Source organism: Lactuca serriola, chromosome 5 (assembly GCF_051521515.1).
Source record: "Lactuca serriola cultivar US96UC23 chromosome 5, Lser_US96UC23_V15, whole genome shotgun sequence".
NCBI lineage: Eukaryota > Viridiplantae > Streptophyta > Magnoliopsida > Asterales > Asteraceae > Lactuca > Lactuca serriola.
In genome coordinates, this window is record NC_136412.1 from 340,583,160 (window position 1) to 340,599,767 (window position 16,608).

General features: G+C 34.2%; 1 protein-coding gene across 1 annotated transcript; it reads right to left on the minus strand.

The window, feature by feature from the left end:
• Positions 1 to 252: 252 nt before the first annotated feature.
• Positions 253 to 5,407, minus strand: CHAL (allergen-like protein). The gene is made up of 3 exons (XM_079003669.1): positions 4,521 to 5,407; positions 4,371 to 4,423; positions 253 to 652 (listed from the first exon to the last, which is right to left on the minus strand). The coding sequence occupies exons 1-3, from the start codon at positions 4,618 to 4,620 to the stop codon at positions 410 to 412; spliced, it is 396 nt and encodes a 131-aa protein (XP_078859795.1). The 5' UTR covers positions 4,621 to 5,407; the 3' UTR covers positions 253 to 409.
• Between the last annotated feature and the right edge of the window lie 11,201 nt (positions 5,408 to 16,608).

Genomic DNA, 16,608 nt, shown 5'->3' on the forward strand with positions numbered 1-16,608 from the left:
CGAATCCAAAAGTTATTTTAAATAAATTTTGAGAAATTTTTACCATCTAAATTATAAATAATTTTATACATTTAATAAAGCTAACTACTTATGACACATACTTCTGTATAATTAAAAGCTATAACTTTTAAGTAACAACTCACAATTACTTTTACCCAAAGTTGAAAAGTAACACCAAAACTTCTTAATAAAAAAAAGCTTTCCTTGATACTCTTAAGTAAATGGAAACTATGAACCGAAAAGGCTACCAAGTTAGAATTAATATTCTATAGATTAATGAAGCTTCTATATATTTTCCATTTTGTTTTTTTCAATATCACTCCTCCTAAATCCATTAATGACAAGATACCCCCCTCGTAGTTAACATAACAAAGATCTAGCTAGTAAATACCAATCAAATAGGCATGCATCATGGCATGTACAATTTATTTCCACATTTGCACCTCCAAGCTTCCGGGTAGTACTCGGCGGTCACCGGTGTTCCAGGCGGCACCGGAACATGAACCGGCTTGCAGGGGGTGCACCGCCCACACTTCCAGGCGCAACGTGGCGGCGATGATCCAGGACCGCCTAATTTTCTTCTGGTGGTGGTGGTATGAAACGACGTAGTCTCCTCTTCACTAGTGGTTTTGACTTTGACTTTGCTTATTGCCTTTTCAAATCACAACACAAAAAAGCCATATCAGTTATGAGGATAAACTATGTACGCCATGCTTTAAGAGTAGTACAGTACATTAAATCAGTCTCGTATACATGGATAGTAGCTAACATGCGCTTAGCATAGGAGACAAGGCAGGGTTCACGGGAATTGAACTTATTAGCGCACATGACCCCGATTTACACGGGGCTGGGTCCCTCTCCAAAGGACTGAGTGTTGGGGTCACAAGGTCAGTGGCTAACGTGCGCCTTCCAAGCTAATAATAATCATTATAACACCATTCTTTTGTTTGCATTCTATTAATCTTATTTTAGTTTTAAATTAAATTAGTATTTGTTTAAATTAGTAAAAATACTATTTCTTCATAAGATTATAAATCAAATTGTGTTGTATGTAAGGGGAGTTTGAATTGTGAGATTGTTTTTTAGTCTTGCAGGGATTTAAAATTGTATTTGAAAGGATTTAAAATTGCAAGGATTTTGAAAATCATATTTTGTTTGGTTAGTAAGATTTAGAATGTAAGTCAATTCCATAATTTTTGAGATTTTCTTTGAGTTGCAAAATGGTTCTGAAAATAGTCATATTAAATAACAAAATTATCTATTTATTTATTTTATAAAAATTATCATCATAATATGAATAAATAATAATAATAATAATAAGTTATAATTTTATTAATTGATTGTCTACATAACTTTTATCTACAAACTGAATTATACTGTTATCATACAAAATATACTTTACTGAATTATGAAATAAAAATATCATAGAATATTAAAAAAAATTAATAATCATGTTAAAAATCTGTATTGTGTTTTATGAAATATTCATCGTCGCCAAGTAAAAATAATTTAGGGAAAGAAAGAAAAAAATTAGGGGCAATAAAGGAATACAAATTCAACTTAAAACCTAAAATTTCAATGAATTTGAATTCAAGAAATTTTGGGATGGTGGAGATTTAGATACTTCAATGAAAGTAGTTTTTCCTACCTTAGTATTTAATTCTAAATCCTTTTTAGAACCATCCAAATACATCAAACCAAACACGTACCCCTTATTATATCATTTCATATAGCTGGTTTGGATTGGATATCTGGGTTTACCAAAAACTTAATTTTGCTAATATTTTACAAAATACATATGCTACAATTTTAAAAATAATTTTGTATTTTTTCTTAGAGTTAACACATCCGCTACAGTTTTCTTAGAGCTAAATTTTACGTACAAGAATAGATTTTCAATCAACTTTAATTTTAAAAGCTTTATTTTTAAACTCGTTAATTATTAAAAAAAAATACATGGTATAGGTTTTTGGATGTTGAATTAAAACTACACTCCCTTTTAAAAATGCATTTAGTTTTATTTATGATTGAACTTTATATGTACTGAAATCCCTTTTAAAAATGCATTTATTTTTATTTATGATTGAACTACTTTATAAGAATTGAAAGTAGGGAATAACTTTGTCTTCCTTTGTTAGGCTTATAAATTAAAGCTCTTGAAAGAAGATAGGGTATGATGTAAATACACATTTTGTATTAAAAGAATATAATATTTAATTTAGTATTAAAAACGTTTATTGAATAAAAAATCGTTTACATTACAATTTGGACAGTCCATGTTAAACCCGTCCTACAACTCATTACTAGAGAGCAACTATCAAAGCATTTGCAAAGTAGCAATATTTTTTGTATGTCTGATTTTAAACCATGGATCTCTTTTCTAGAACTATGCACCTCAACCAACATAATCGTATCACGGGTCTAGTAAATACTAATCATGAATACTTGTAATACATTCTCTAAATTTAGGAGTAATACATTCTTTTGACTCAAAAGAAAACCAAACATCTAAAATCCAAAAAGTTTAGGAGTAATAAATTCTTTTAACTCAAAACCAAAATTAAAAAAAAAATAAATAAATAAAAATGAAATCCAACCAAAGAAAAAACACAAAATGAAGTTGTTTTATGCATATTGATTAAGCATCTTTAAGATCATAATAATCAATGTGCTTGTAAGGTTGATGTTGAGAATTAGAATAATAACCAAAGTTATAAATAACATAAGACGTGACGTGACATAAGACGGTAATTTTGTATATAATTAATATTTTTATATGTATTTTCAACTATTATTCATTTTTATAAACATATATAAGTTAAGAACGCATACTGGTAAAGTTTGGCGACAGGTACAAGCCTTGGAGCCATAGCGCGCCAAAACGGAGCCATAACAAGCTTTTTAGAATCTTGATAATGACAATATATCTAGACATGTGGTTATCATTTTATACTAATTCTAGGTAATGCACTTAATTTGTATTGTTTATGAAAAAAACTAAACAAAGAAGTATGAGATTCAACCTGTTTAGTGTTTTAACTCGGTACGGTATGAAACATTTACAAAGTTAAACCTTAAACCCGTTAATTTGACACGAACACAACACAAAATAATCAGGTTTAAGTATAAAGTTTCACTCGTATAAATAACGGGCTAACACAACACGATAAAAAATTTAGCCGTTAAGGTTAGGGTCAACCTTTTCCAAGTCATTTAATATTTTAACCCAACATGTAATCATGTATTCGAGACATATGTATTAGATCTATTAAAAAAAATTCTTAATATTTTCTTAATAAGATAAGATAAAGAATCATTAGTTGCTAATATCCTACTAATAATAGTGTGATGTTAAATAAACCTACATCTCACTTATGTGGTGGTTGATCTCACATACACATATTATTAAAATATTATATTCACTAAATAAATAATTAGGATATACAATAAATAATTATACTCATACAACCTTACTGTTTATTAGAAGCCCTCTAACTTGACAAAAAACATCAAATTATAGGATATACAATAAATAATTTGGGATGTCTATTTACTAATTAAATATTAAAAAAAAAAGTATGTATCTATTAATCAGTGTATGAATAACAGCGGTCATTAACTAATGATAAAAAAATTATAAAATAAAATTTGTATTTTTAAGTTAAAAATAGTGATTATTTTAGAAGGTGTTAACTTTTATGTGTACTTTTATTAAACTATAATTGAAACCTATCTGGTCATATGCCCTAGGTTTGATAGTGGCACAGATTATTGTACCCAATTTCGGTCAAACACCCTATCCCATCCCATCCCATCCCGTCCGTTACTTTTACTTTTCCTAAAACATATATATAAATTTTATTTGAAGTTTTTTAAAAAATATACAGGTTGTTTCCAAATTATTCTTAAACCTATTTTACTTTATTTTTTATATTTTATTTGAAACTAATAGTTTGATCAAGTGTTTTCCTACGATCCTTCGGAAGATATGCCATTTACATGTAAAAATAATAATTTGTTAGCTGATTGTCAATAGCAATTAAAACAAAAAGTATGTGTGGATTGTGAAAATTTAAAAGTTAATTATAATTTTATTTTTTAATGATAGTTCTTTAACTTAATATTCTAAATTAAACCTTTTCAACATCACCATAACTATCTATAAAAAATCAAGTAGGGACGAACCACATGTTTCTCTAACGACGTCTGGTCATGGGGTGAACATCACGACAGATTAATAAATAATTTACGAGTGCTACAAAGGTCTAGTCTTTTGGGGGTTTTCATTAAAAGAAATAAGTTGAACTTTAAGATTATAAACATGACTTCATTTTAGAAGAAGAAAGTATATAATTAACATAAAACCTCACCTGGAAGTACAGATCAGAATCTCGCATTTTGGAATTCAATCCAGATCTATAAACTGTAGAACAGAATGTAACAATCAGGTTAAAAGGATAAACATATCAAAATGATGAAAATTAACGAGACAATTTTTGATTTTAGATCAAGTTACTTACCTGAAGAAGGGTTTTTGAGAGTACAAACGGACATGAGGAACAAGAACAGGAACACGCATATGAACAGCAGTGTTGATTGAGGTTTTGTAGGAGTAGACATGAGTTTGAATATCGCATAAGCCACCAAAAGTAAAAGACTTAAGAAGTGCGTTTCAGTGACACATGCAACACTTTTCGAATCAAAGATCCAAACCCACTAGTGTTTTGTTCTTGGATCACACTTTTTAACAACAGTTTGTGTGTGAGTGTGTGTTTGCTCTAGAGAGAGAAGATGAACTAAATATCCAAACCCACTTGTGTTTGTTCTTGAGTACAGTCTTTATAAAGAGAATCTGTGAAGAAACCTACGACCGATCAGACATGGGTTTAGAGAAAGAGAGAAGAGGAAGTAAGTGAGTGTGAGTTCGTGTGCTTTAGAGAGAGAAGATGAACCAAAGATCCAAACCCACTTGTGTCTTGTTTTTGGTTACAGTCTTTACAGAAGAGAATCTGTAAAGAAACTTATGATCAGATAATGGGTTTAGAGAGGGAGAGAGAGCGTGTGTGTTTTAGAGAGAGAAGATGGGTGCTAAGAAGAAGCTGAGATGGTGGTAAATGGTGACGGTATCCTTTGTGTTACCATATTTGGGGGTTAGATTCTGTCTACAAATTATGGCCACTGTCTTTAAACAATTCCCAATCCCAGAAACTAAAACACATGCATTCTCTTTACATTTTGACCCCTTTGCTCCTTTGTTTTGGCTTTGTTTCTCTCTCTAGATTTATGGATGTTTCTCTCTCTACCAGTTGGACCTTTTTGTCCATCTAAGTGACCAAGCGGGTGGAAATTGACTACTACCAAACACTCTTACTGGTCTTTGGACTGTGAACAACATTTTCTAGGGCACACACTTTTTGGCAAACATTTTGTAGGGCATTTTATAACACTATGTAAAGTACCATATCATGATGATATTGTGGGGTGAAGACACATTCACGTATATCAAATTATAATATAAATATATTCACGTATATCAAATTATAATATAAATATATGGTTTTAATCTTTTTTTTTTTTTTTATAATGTCTAATCAGATATTGTTTTCGTTTTTCAAAGTTTGACACGGTGGAATTTGAAATAATTTTCATCTCGTGCATGTTCCTTTGTTGTTATATAAAGACGTCAATTCATTTCAAATCATATGTACCTATTAATGGACGACCAGATGAGCGTTGGTAAAAAATGTGTGATCATTATTTCAATAATTCATTAAATTATAGAAGTAAATATAATAGTTAATAGAAACAACTACAAATTTGAGCCATATGGTTTGTTGTTTTTAATTTGGATTCGATTTAAAAAGTTTTCAACCACACCACATGTTCCAAAATGAACATTTTGTTATGGATTTGGTCCACTCAAACTAACAACCTTTTAAATCGTTAAGTTGCCTCCGTCCATCGCACACAAGGTCATTTTTGCTATTTTTACCATCTCTAATGACTTGTGTTACCGCCAATTAAAAAAATATCATTAGCTCTTCTTAACTACAAATGCACTTTCATCTCCTTTACTAATCGTTTCAAAACCCAATGTCACGATGGTTTTGGCAATGTGGTTCATTAGGCCAACGAATCAGTTATTTGATGCATGCAACACTACAAGAATAAACATCTATAGAGACGCAACCTATAGGACGACAAATGTCGTTGATATAGTGCACCTATAGGGATGACATGTCATTTCCACTGGGTTGACCAAATTCTTTTGACATTTTTTTTTTCAGACAACTTGTGTCTCAATAGGTTATATCGAGAACTTTGAGGGTTTTGTGAAAAGCTATAGAGACAGACATATGGTCTCTATAGATCTAGAAGATTTTTTTTCTTTTTATCTTCAGCTATTCACAACGACAACTACAGAAGCCAAATACTGATTGTTTTCTCTTTCTCTGTCACTCTTTCTTGAACTGGATTTGTCGGATATTGCAAGGAAGTTAGGACTAAAGGAATCGAAGCAAGTCGTTTGTAAACCGGATGAGCTCTGTCTCATCTTCGACCTTCAATTTGACTCATTTAGTACCGGAATTGTAAGTCGTTTTCTCCTGTTACGATTTTGTTCAGTTACTATAGAAAGGAAGTTCTATTTGATCGTCACACTGCAATAAAGTTGAGTCTGAAAAGGATTACATTAGATCTTTCAATGTGATGTAGAACGGAATTGACATCAAGTATGTTCTTCATTTCTTTTGTTTTCCATATCATCACGGTGTTTTTTAGGCAATTGATATGTATAATGTATCAGATCAAACATTGAATCATCATTTTGTTTTGAATAATCATTTTGTAATAAATTGCAGGAATCAAATTGATATTAGAGATTTAGTTATTCAATTTGGACGTGCTGCTACTTTAGAGCTACCTGCCAAAGTAGTTCTATTAAACTTACTGACATAAAGTGATTTAGAGAAGATCCTGATTCATCAACATTTCACTATTATTCACTTCAAGAATCGGATTGTAAATATCTTCATTTTGGTATACATCTCAGATAGTTTCAGATTGATTTTGTTGATTTTATATGTGGAAGATCGAAGGTAATTAATTGGTTCATCATTCCAATACTGAACCGATCAATCTTCTCATCTACTAATACACTTACACGCATCATGTACATAATTTTCTTTCACAGAGCACTAGATCTCGTGTGACCTAAAGACATTAAATTGCAACTCTTTGAAATTACATATGTAAGTAGCATCTAAATCCTTAATTGACACATATGTTATCTTCATTTATTACTTCATACATGATGGCACAATGTCGCACCCTAGGATCCATATTACTTAATGCTGGAAACTTTTTTTTCTAGGTGCAATGTGGTGATGTAGAGCTTGAAAAGAAAGTAGATGAGAAGATTGATCAGATCATTGATAGAGTAGAAAAACACCCAAACAAAAAAAAACAGGTACACATTACAATCTTTATAGAAGAAAAACTTACAAAACTGGTCACTTACATCCAAATTTTATAATGATGCATATATATTTATCTTTCACAAATCAAAAGTCATTTCACATACCTGCTTGCAGACGAGCTACCACTGACTGTTCAAAGCATGTGTTCATAGCATGTATGTAGGGTTTTTATTGTGTGTTAAAAAGCATAAGGTATAACTTAATAGTTTAAGCGTTTTTCATCCTTTTGATACTAATTTGGTTGATTTAATAGATCAAAGTTGAGCGAAATTTCTAGTACATATGAAGATGAATTTTTAAGTGTAAGAAGCATTTATAACATTTTTTGGTATTATCATTTCCCAAGTACAATATCAGTCCTATCTCCTTATCCGCCCAAATATAGGTAAGAAGAAAATGATTATCAGCCCTATCTCATCTTTAACTAGTTTGATTTCTTGAATTTTGTGGGTTTTTTTAAGGTTTTGATTTAGGTTTTTGTTGAAATAGGGGAAAGATGAGCTAATCATTTTTATGATCTGTAAGTTTAACTCCTCCAATCATATTTTTCATCTATTTGGTTTAGGTATGAAACTTTTATGATAGGTATATGTTTTAATATGTTAATTTCTTTCTAGATTGCAACAACTTTATGTGGAAACTAAGTATGTATGTCATTCCATTTGTGAGTGTCAAGTTCTAATCTAGTTTCCAAAGTAATTGTATTTGTCATTTCATTGTGTTGGTTTTGGTGAAGGCAATGAAGAATTCAAGAAGTGCTTTGTGCAAGAATTCTATCATTGCTGCTTCTAATCTTTTAAAAATCATATGGTGATAACTACTTATATTTGGTTGCTTCTAACATGAATTCTACTTTTTAGATGATTGGCTTTGTTATGCTACTGATTTAGTTGGATGATTGGTAAATGCAAGAAATAACATATCTATGTATTTGTTTGTTTATAATACCATCAAAAACTTTATCAATGTGTGTGGTTTTATAGGTGTAAACAAGCATCATATGAAAAGATTGTGCATCTAAGGGTTTTTCTTTTGTTCCTTGTTAAAGTTCCCTAATTTATAAAACATTAGTTATTGTTATTGTTGTTTTTATATTGTGCTTCAAAATTATGGTTTTACGTTATGATGGTGTTTTTTCAATTGCATATGGGAAAAAGATTTGAGAAAACTATAAAATTTTCAAAAACTCTATAGTTTCAACTCTTAATGTTTTTACAGTTAAATTTACTGTTTTAGCTATTTTATAAATTTACTGCTTTAGTTATATTGTGATTGTGAAAACTGGGAAATTATAGAGAAAAAAAGAGCAAGGTATTATCCTGTGGGCATATCTATAGAGAGACATGTTGTTTCTATAGGTGCATCTATAGAGATGACAAGTCGTCTCTACAGGTGCATCTGCTACAATGACGAGTTGTTGCTATATGATAAGGTGTGTCGAATGTATATCATTATCTATGGATACGACATGTCGTCTCTATAACCATATCTATAGAGGCGACATGTCATCTCTATAGCATTATCTACAGAGATTGGAAACGTATAATGACGAAACAACACGGACGACATATCATCTCTAAAGGTAAACTATTACGAAAATATCAATAACGATGACAAAAACGATCTATTACGACGGGCCTATGGAAATGTAAGCTATAAGGATGACATATCGTCCCTAACACCTATAGGGATGACTTTTGAACCTATATAGATGACAATTGTCGTCCCTATAGGTCATGTTTCTTGTACTGTGAAAGGGTTATCTATAATAACATGATATAGATTATCAATTTTGTTTGATACGTAAAGCAATCTTAGGTAAAATGTTTATAGTGAGAAGTGGAATGTCGTCAGAATCTGTTAGTGTCAAATGTAGTTCAATTTCGATACTTTATCTGTTTACAGGGCATCTTGGTTTCGACACTTACTGTCTAGTCCTTGTATTTTTTGTAAGTCTGTTGTATCCTATAAATAAGATAAGTACATAGAGTAGAGTGGCATCGAACACAATATCATTTATTTATACTCAAACACTCTTGTTAATCGTCAGACGTTAATAGAGCCAAACATATCTTATTTAAATCGTGTGTTCATTTTCAGCTTTTATTAATTTATTTGTGTTCTTAATCAATCTCTAAATCATATCAGTTGGTATAAGAGCAGAATTCTCTCAATCAATTGAAGTTTCTCATAATTTTTCATTTTTTTAATCGCCCTTTCCAATTCAAAATCTTCCGCAAATTGAATAAGGTAACTGGTGTCAATTGGTTGTATTGAATTGATTTTTCACTCTGTGTGTTAGATCAATTGATTTCTGGTAAATCTCTGATTAATTTATGTCTTAGATCTTGTTTTGAATCAAAAATTCTCTTTCTTCAAAATCCGTTCAACAATGGTGAATTTGAATATGAACACGATGTCTAATTTCTCTCATTTGCTCGGATCATCAACAAAGATTCTGATGTTGATTCTGGAATATTATGAGCAATGTGATGATAGGATCAAGGACTATCTGAATGGGATTGATGAAGATCTGATGATATCCATAAAAAGAGGAGAATTTTGCTAGGCGATTCGAGTTGATGTTGGTATGTGTGCATGTTCTGATGACATGATCACAAGAGTATCCAGGATGAAGGAAAATGATAAGAAATGTATGTGTGAATTACGTGATGCTCTTCCACCAGTAGTTTACAATTACGTTCGAGGATGTAAAACTGCAAAAAAAAAATTGAGATACATCGAAGGAGAAAGATCAAGGAAATGAGAAGACAAAGAAGAGTTCAGTCAAATAATGCTTACTAGTGTTGGGAGAATTCAAGCAGAATGAAGAAATATCATTTTAAGTGTTCTCGCTTTGGAGTGACACGTTCATCACTAGAGTTCAATCTCACCTTTTTCACGGGTTTAAGAAAGGAATGGCGAAATATCATTTTGATGATCAAGACACAAGTAAGCTTTGATGATTACTCTCTTGCAAATCTGTACATTGTCTTGAAAGCTCATGAAAGCTATATTAATGATATTGCAAAAGAAATAAAAGTGAGTTTGAGAGGACCTTTGGCTTTGGTATTGAAAGTTACTACAAAGGAGTCTAGAGTTGAATCTGGTGAAGAAGCCAAAAATGGTGAATAGGTTGTTTAACTCTGATGATGAAGCTGTCATATACTACTCGAATAACAAAGTGAAGAAATTCTTTAAGAAGCCTTTTAATCCAAACTTCATGAATTACAATGAGGTTAAAGGAAACATGTCATCTGAAAAAAAAGTGTGAAGGATGATTTGAAAGTAGAGAAGAAGGATGTTAAGGGTTCATATGAGAAGGACTTGAAATTTAACTGCTACAATGGGTCGAATCATTTGGAAAATGATTGCATGCTGAGGAAGAAAGAAGAGAAAAAGGAGAGAGTCAAAGACGAAGCCTATTATGTAGATAGGCTTGAAAAAATTCATTCATAGGCGAATAACCTTTCGTTAGTTGCTAAAGGAAATGATGAGGTAGATGGAACATATCAGATATGGTCTTCGGGATCGAATGATGAGGAGATGCGAAATCCAACTCATGGGGCAATGTATGCGAAAAGGGAAGAGGATGAAGATGAGAAAGATGTTTCGTATGAGAAGGATGAAGAAGATGAAATTACTGGAAGGTGTTTCATGTCAACAAACTCGATTAACTCACCAGTGACCGCAAATGTATGTGATCTTCTTAACTCATTTAAAATTCATTCAACTTCTTATAATGATGTTTTGTCTGAGTCTGATTATACGTGTGCTTATCTTAATGACATGTTAAACTCCATGAGTAGTGAAGCAGAAAAGTCTAAATCCCACTTATATGAAGCTAGAAATAGACTTGAAGAAAAGAAGGGATTAGTGAAATCCCTTGATCTAAGAATAACAAATCTTTTAATATATAGACTCACTTAGGATGGACAATTTGATGCTTGTTAAATAAAGGAACATATATTGTAATTCAACTAAATGTCTGTATGGTAAATTGATAGATTTTTTTTTTCATATGAATATACAGTTCAATACATATCGATTGAAGGCAAATGGGCAACAAGCTGCGCCGCTAGCCCTTTTTGGATAGCAAAACCAATTCTTTTGAAAACTACATTTGTGGATCTAGGAGATATGACATTAGAGTGCATGACCCGTTGGACTCTATTGAGGTGCTCCACCGCATCTGGTGCGAGAAAACCAAATGTATCGAATGCAAAAGGAACAAACACATGTTGATTTGCTATACATGCATTCTGGTGCTTTACCACCTTGCACGCAACGACTTTCAAAGCGGCATGCCCAGCTATGAAACCCCCGCTCCCCAAAACAACGAGAGGAGAGACCCCAGTAAGATCCACGCACGCATGCTTCCCTCCTATCCACCGAAAGACCAAAATGTCAGCCGGTCTAAGTGTGGACCTTCCATCCTGCGGGTCTGTTAAAAAGTTCACATGCGCTTCTTTCTTCACCGAAATACCAGCACGCCGACAAGCATCAAAGAGAACATCCTGAACCACATCATGTCTATACTTGAAACCAGGGATCTCTCTACAATGAACCGCGTGTTCCCCAAAGGTATCCAAACATGCCTTGCGACAAACTGGACATATCTCGTCAATTGGGAATATGGGAATCATGAGGCGGTAACGAATGATAGTTCGGTACTCCACAGGAGACATATGTTGGCCAAGACCATCAATAGGGATAGTTAGCAGAAAATCCTGAGCATGAGGCGCCCGCAGACACTCAAAGACTGCTTTCTGTATGGCAGTCATGTCAAAGTCGACTTCCATATCTTGGACGATTTTGCTAAAAAGGGCACACACCAAAGCTTTTTGGGATTTAGGGGGGAGGTGTCCTTATTAGTGAAACCGCTACAGTCAAATCCCGGAATCGTATTGCGAAGATGAGTCATAGCACATAGGTAATTCGAGTCCATACCACATACGCCACTGTCACGTAAGATGTGGTCTTGTAATGCCCAAGATTGGGCCCTCGAGGCTACAAATGCGTAGGAGGAAGCCTCGTAGGCCGAGTACAAACCCAAATCACCGAAACGAATAGGTAAGGAAGTCAGGCGCCACTGAATGTCTCCAAAGAAGGGGCCTCCACAAACCACCATATCCTCGATAGACCGGCGCAATCCTTTGTCAAAGAATAACACTGCCTCTTCTGTGTGTATCGACTGGCATGTCCTTAAACCAAAGAAAAGTTTTGCAATGCCCATACATGATCGAAGCAAAAGGAGCTCACTCTGCGGGTCACATAGTTGTGGAAGAAGGCCCATCAAATCAACAGCATTGACCGTTCTCTTCATGGCCAACCTGCTAATAAACCCTGCGTCTCTGCTAACAGCCCCCCCAAGGAGATTCACCCCCAAAGAAGGTCTCCCTATATCCGTTGGGAATAAATCGGCACGAAGCTTCCTACCATCACAGGAGGGCCAAAAAATCTCCGTTTTCTTGATGTTGAACTCCAAACCCAAACCTGGACCATGCAACCGAATTATGTTCAACACTCTAGCCACCTCCTCTGAATCCCCAATGACAGTCCCATCATCTAGATACCAAGCATGGAGGAGGAGCTTACAATTGTCTCTAATCTTGTGCACAAGCGGGTGCAACACGAGGGCAAAAAGAAGAATGCCCAAGGAGTCACCTTGGTGCACCCCAGTGGCAGACCATATATGTTGGGCTCCGATATAAAGTCTCGTTGCTTGCCCGTATAAGAAGTTCACCCACAAAGAAATGTAAGGGCACATCTTCTTAACCTCGTGGAGCAATGCTGATCGATCCACCAGGTTAAAGTCATTCGAAAAATCCAAGTCAGCATTACAAGAGACCCATCAGCATGGTGTTCACTCAACACCCTATTGGCACTGTATAACACCGCCTCAGCACCGCTAGATACACCAACCCCGAACTGAAAATCATTAAGGTAATTGGCCATTTCTTTACCCACACCATTCATGGCAACCTTGGAAACCATCCGTCTCCATATAGTGCCTACTGCAATCGGACGGATCCCGTTGTCAGGTTTAAGTAGAGGCGTGAGAGGAGCGGATGCAACAAACTCTACCAAAATGGTTGGACATCTTCCCGCTAACCATAAATTAACAACGGAAGTGATAGCATGTATGAGATCTGTGGCAATAGCAGACCCTTCTCCACAAAGGGCGTCTAGTAGGTGTTGAGCCCTCAAGCCATCTCTCCCGCAAGAAGTTCCTTTAGGGAAGGATTTGATGCAACCAAATACACAGTCAAAGTCTGCTACAAGGGGAGGTTCAGAAATTATGGGGCTCGGCATGGATGGGGGTGGTCTGAAAGGGTGTTTTTCCTCCAAAACTTTAATAGTATCACCATTATATGGTGCAACACCCGATGAGCATAACACTTTCACTGCTGCGGTAAAATGACCATCTGCAACCTTACAGAGACACTGTCTAATGTTGGTGTTACATGATGTAGTCTCCTTCTAAAGGATGCCTCCACCCTGTTTTATAGCTCCACCCTTAGGATTGTCTAACATATTTTGAACTAACTTCGTGATAACCCCCTCTTTCCCCCATGTATCCAAGGACTGCAGGATGGAGCTTTGCTGTAAGGATTTTCTATTCCCAGACCTACATTCTTGTCTATTTCTGGGTCTAAACACCTGCAGTGTGCATCGAGGAAGAAGTAACAAACACATCCATGCCTCAACCGAGCTAGGTTGGGCAATCACCTTGTATAAAGCGGTCTTCAAAGCCTGAGAGAAAGTAAGACAACAACTATGGGGGATACTCTTGACCGTAGTGATAGGCTCTTTAAAAAAACGATCAAGGAGCGCAACATCAAAAACCAAACCTCCAAGGGCATTTGTCACCGACTCTTTAGTTGATGGCTTTAGAATACCGACAATATAACGACCCGAGTCGTCATCCCCTGTAACAAACCTCGCGCGACCATCCGGGTGATGACAATAACGGCTGAGAGCCTGTAAAGTCATACATTTCCCACACATCCATTGACCAAAGGCCTTCAAAGTTTCTTCCACTGCCATAAATAAACCAACATCGCTAGAAAGAGCTTCGCGTAACACACTTTTACAGTCTTCAGTAGGTAAATGATGCCTTTTGATGTGTGAAATCATACGACCAATCCCCTTACTTCCTACTTCACCACTTGGGCAACAATGGAAGCTTCTGAACGGGCACAGACAAATATCACTCGAACTTGTGGAAGAAGAAGCCATACAAGAGAACAAGCCTCGAGATGAAGCTAAAACTATGAAACAATACTTAACAAGGAAGGGAATGAAATGGCACACCAACACAATGTTTGGTGTGCACAAGAAGCGTCCAAAGGAAGCAAACTACATTATCTTGAACAATAAGGCTGCAGCGCGAGAAAAACTGGTTTAGGCATTTTATCAAACACTTGGTGGGCAGCAAAATTGGCTTCTTAGAATTTCATCTTCTTCCATTGAAACATCAACCCAAAATCTCTACTTTAATGAAGATAATCCTCAAAGCATGCCTAACTTAATCCCACCAACCATACATTTCCTCTGATTTTGTAATCAAATTCCGAAATCAAATAGAACTCACGTTGGTTATTTTGGTTGTCAATTGTTTCACTGATTCAACAGTGACAGCGAGAGGTTAAGGATGACGATGACCAATAATCCCGTTCTTCATTTTTTTCTTGCTTTACCTGACTTTTGTTTGAATTCTATGTATTAATTAATAGCTTGGTAATAATCCTGTTCTTCATTTTTTTCTTTCATTTTTATCTTTCAATGGGATGGAATTTTCCGATTCCGATGCAAGGAATGATTTGTTCTAACATTACTGCAAGATGATAAAGTTCGCCATAATCCCCACTATACAAACAAAGAATGAGACCTTATATAGTTTCATCTTCTTCTTAATCGCACACATTTTAGATTCAAGCTCATCCCTGATACACTTCATCTTATTCGACAGTTCCTCTTTCAGCTACCAACATGCGATATTTCTTTTCGTATATCCAAACACATAACAATTTAAAAGAGAACAAATAGATGAAACATCATTGAAAATTTCTTCCTTTTTCTTAAATTTAAAAGAGAACAAATAGATGAAACATCATATGACTATGAAAGTAATATAGTTTATTATTATAAAATTCCAAATGATTCTTATGCATATGGTATTGTAAACATAAATGAATGTCTGAATGTTGACGATCTTGTGAATATTGAAAATGAGACCTTAACCAACAATGAACAAGTCAATATTTTGAACATGAGTGAGAAGTCGAAGATAATTCTAAAATATCAGTGAAATTGAGGCAGAAGAATGTGTCGATTGCTCACGATTGTTTGTCATTTATGTCAATTTAATGGCTAAAGGCAAAGAATGTAATGATTCAATGTCGAAATTAAACAATGATGAACCTTCGACATCTAAAGTTTGTGATTCGCATGATCGTTTTGTGGTTGAGGATTATGTGAGTGATGAGGATGAAGTTTCGATTGAGAAACCAACTCCAAGAGTTATGGTAGATCAAGTCTTTGAAGATTCAAAGGAGTGCATGAAAGTGTTGAAAGACAAAGGAAAACATTATCTTAAATCAAATGCAATGCTTTATCCCAGGTTCAAGGATTCAGAAGAAGTTGTGTTTCCAAATCAAGTCTTTGTTACCAAAGGAAATGGTGACAATGAGGCTCTTGAATTGAACAAATTGGTAAATGAAGACAATGAGTGTGACGAAAGAAGAATTTTATTCAAATCAAAACACAATTGAAAATGGTTTGAACAAAAATTTGAAATTTTTTCAAAAACAAACTAAACCAAAACATGTTTGGGCTATGAAAACAGATAAATCGGGTGTTGATAATAAAAACAAAGAAAAATGTGTTGATTCTTTACCTAATGTGTAACATCCCCAAAATCACGGCCAGAAAATACCGGTTTCATTTATGCTTTTAAAATAATTTCAGATTAAATTCATTGATTTAAAAGAGTTGCGGAATTTGTCCCCAAAACAATACATGATAAAATAAGGTTTATCAAAGCATTTCTTAAAGAAATGTATTTTCGTTATATATCAAAATTTGGGATGTCATGTTCCGATGCAAACACAAAAGCATAAACAAT

Bases quoted from the DNA above. Each gene is read 5' to 3' on its own strand.
- CHAL (XM_079003669.1), bottom strand. From the start codon at position 4,620: ATGTCTACTCCTACAAAACCTCAATCAACACTGCTGTTCATATGCGTG. The intron at 4,424-4,520 runs GTAAGTAACTTG...TCTGTTCTACAG, and splicing joins TCTCAAAAACCCTTCTTCAG to TTTATAGATCTGGATTGAAT. The intron at 653-4,370 runs GTGAGGTTTTAT...TGATTTGAAAAG, and splicing joins ATTCTGATCTGTACTTCCAG to GCAATAAGCAAAGTCAAAGT.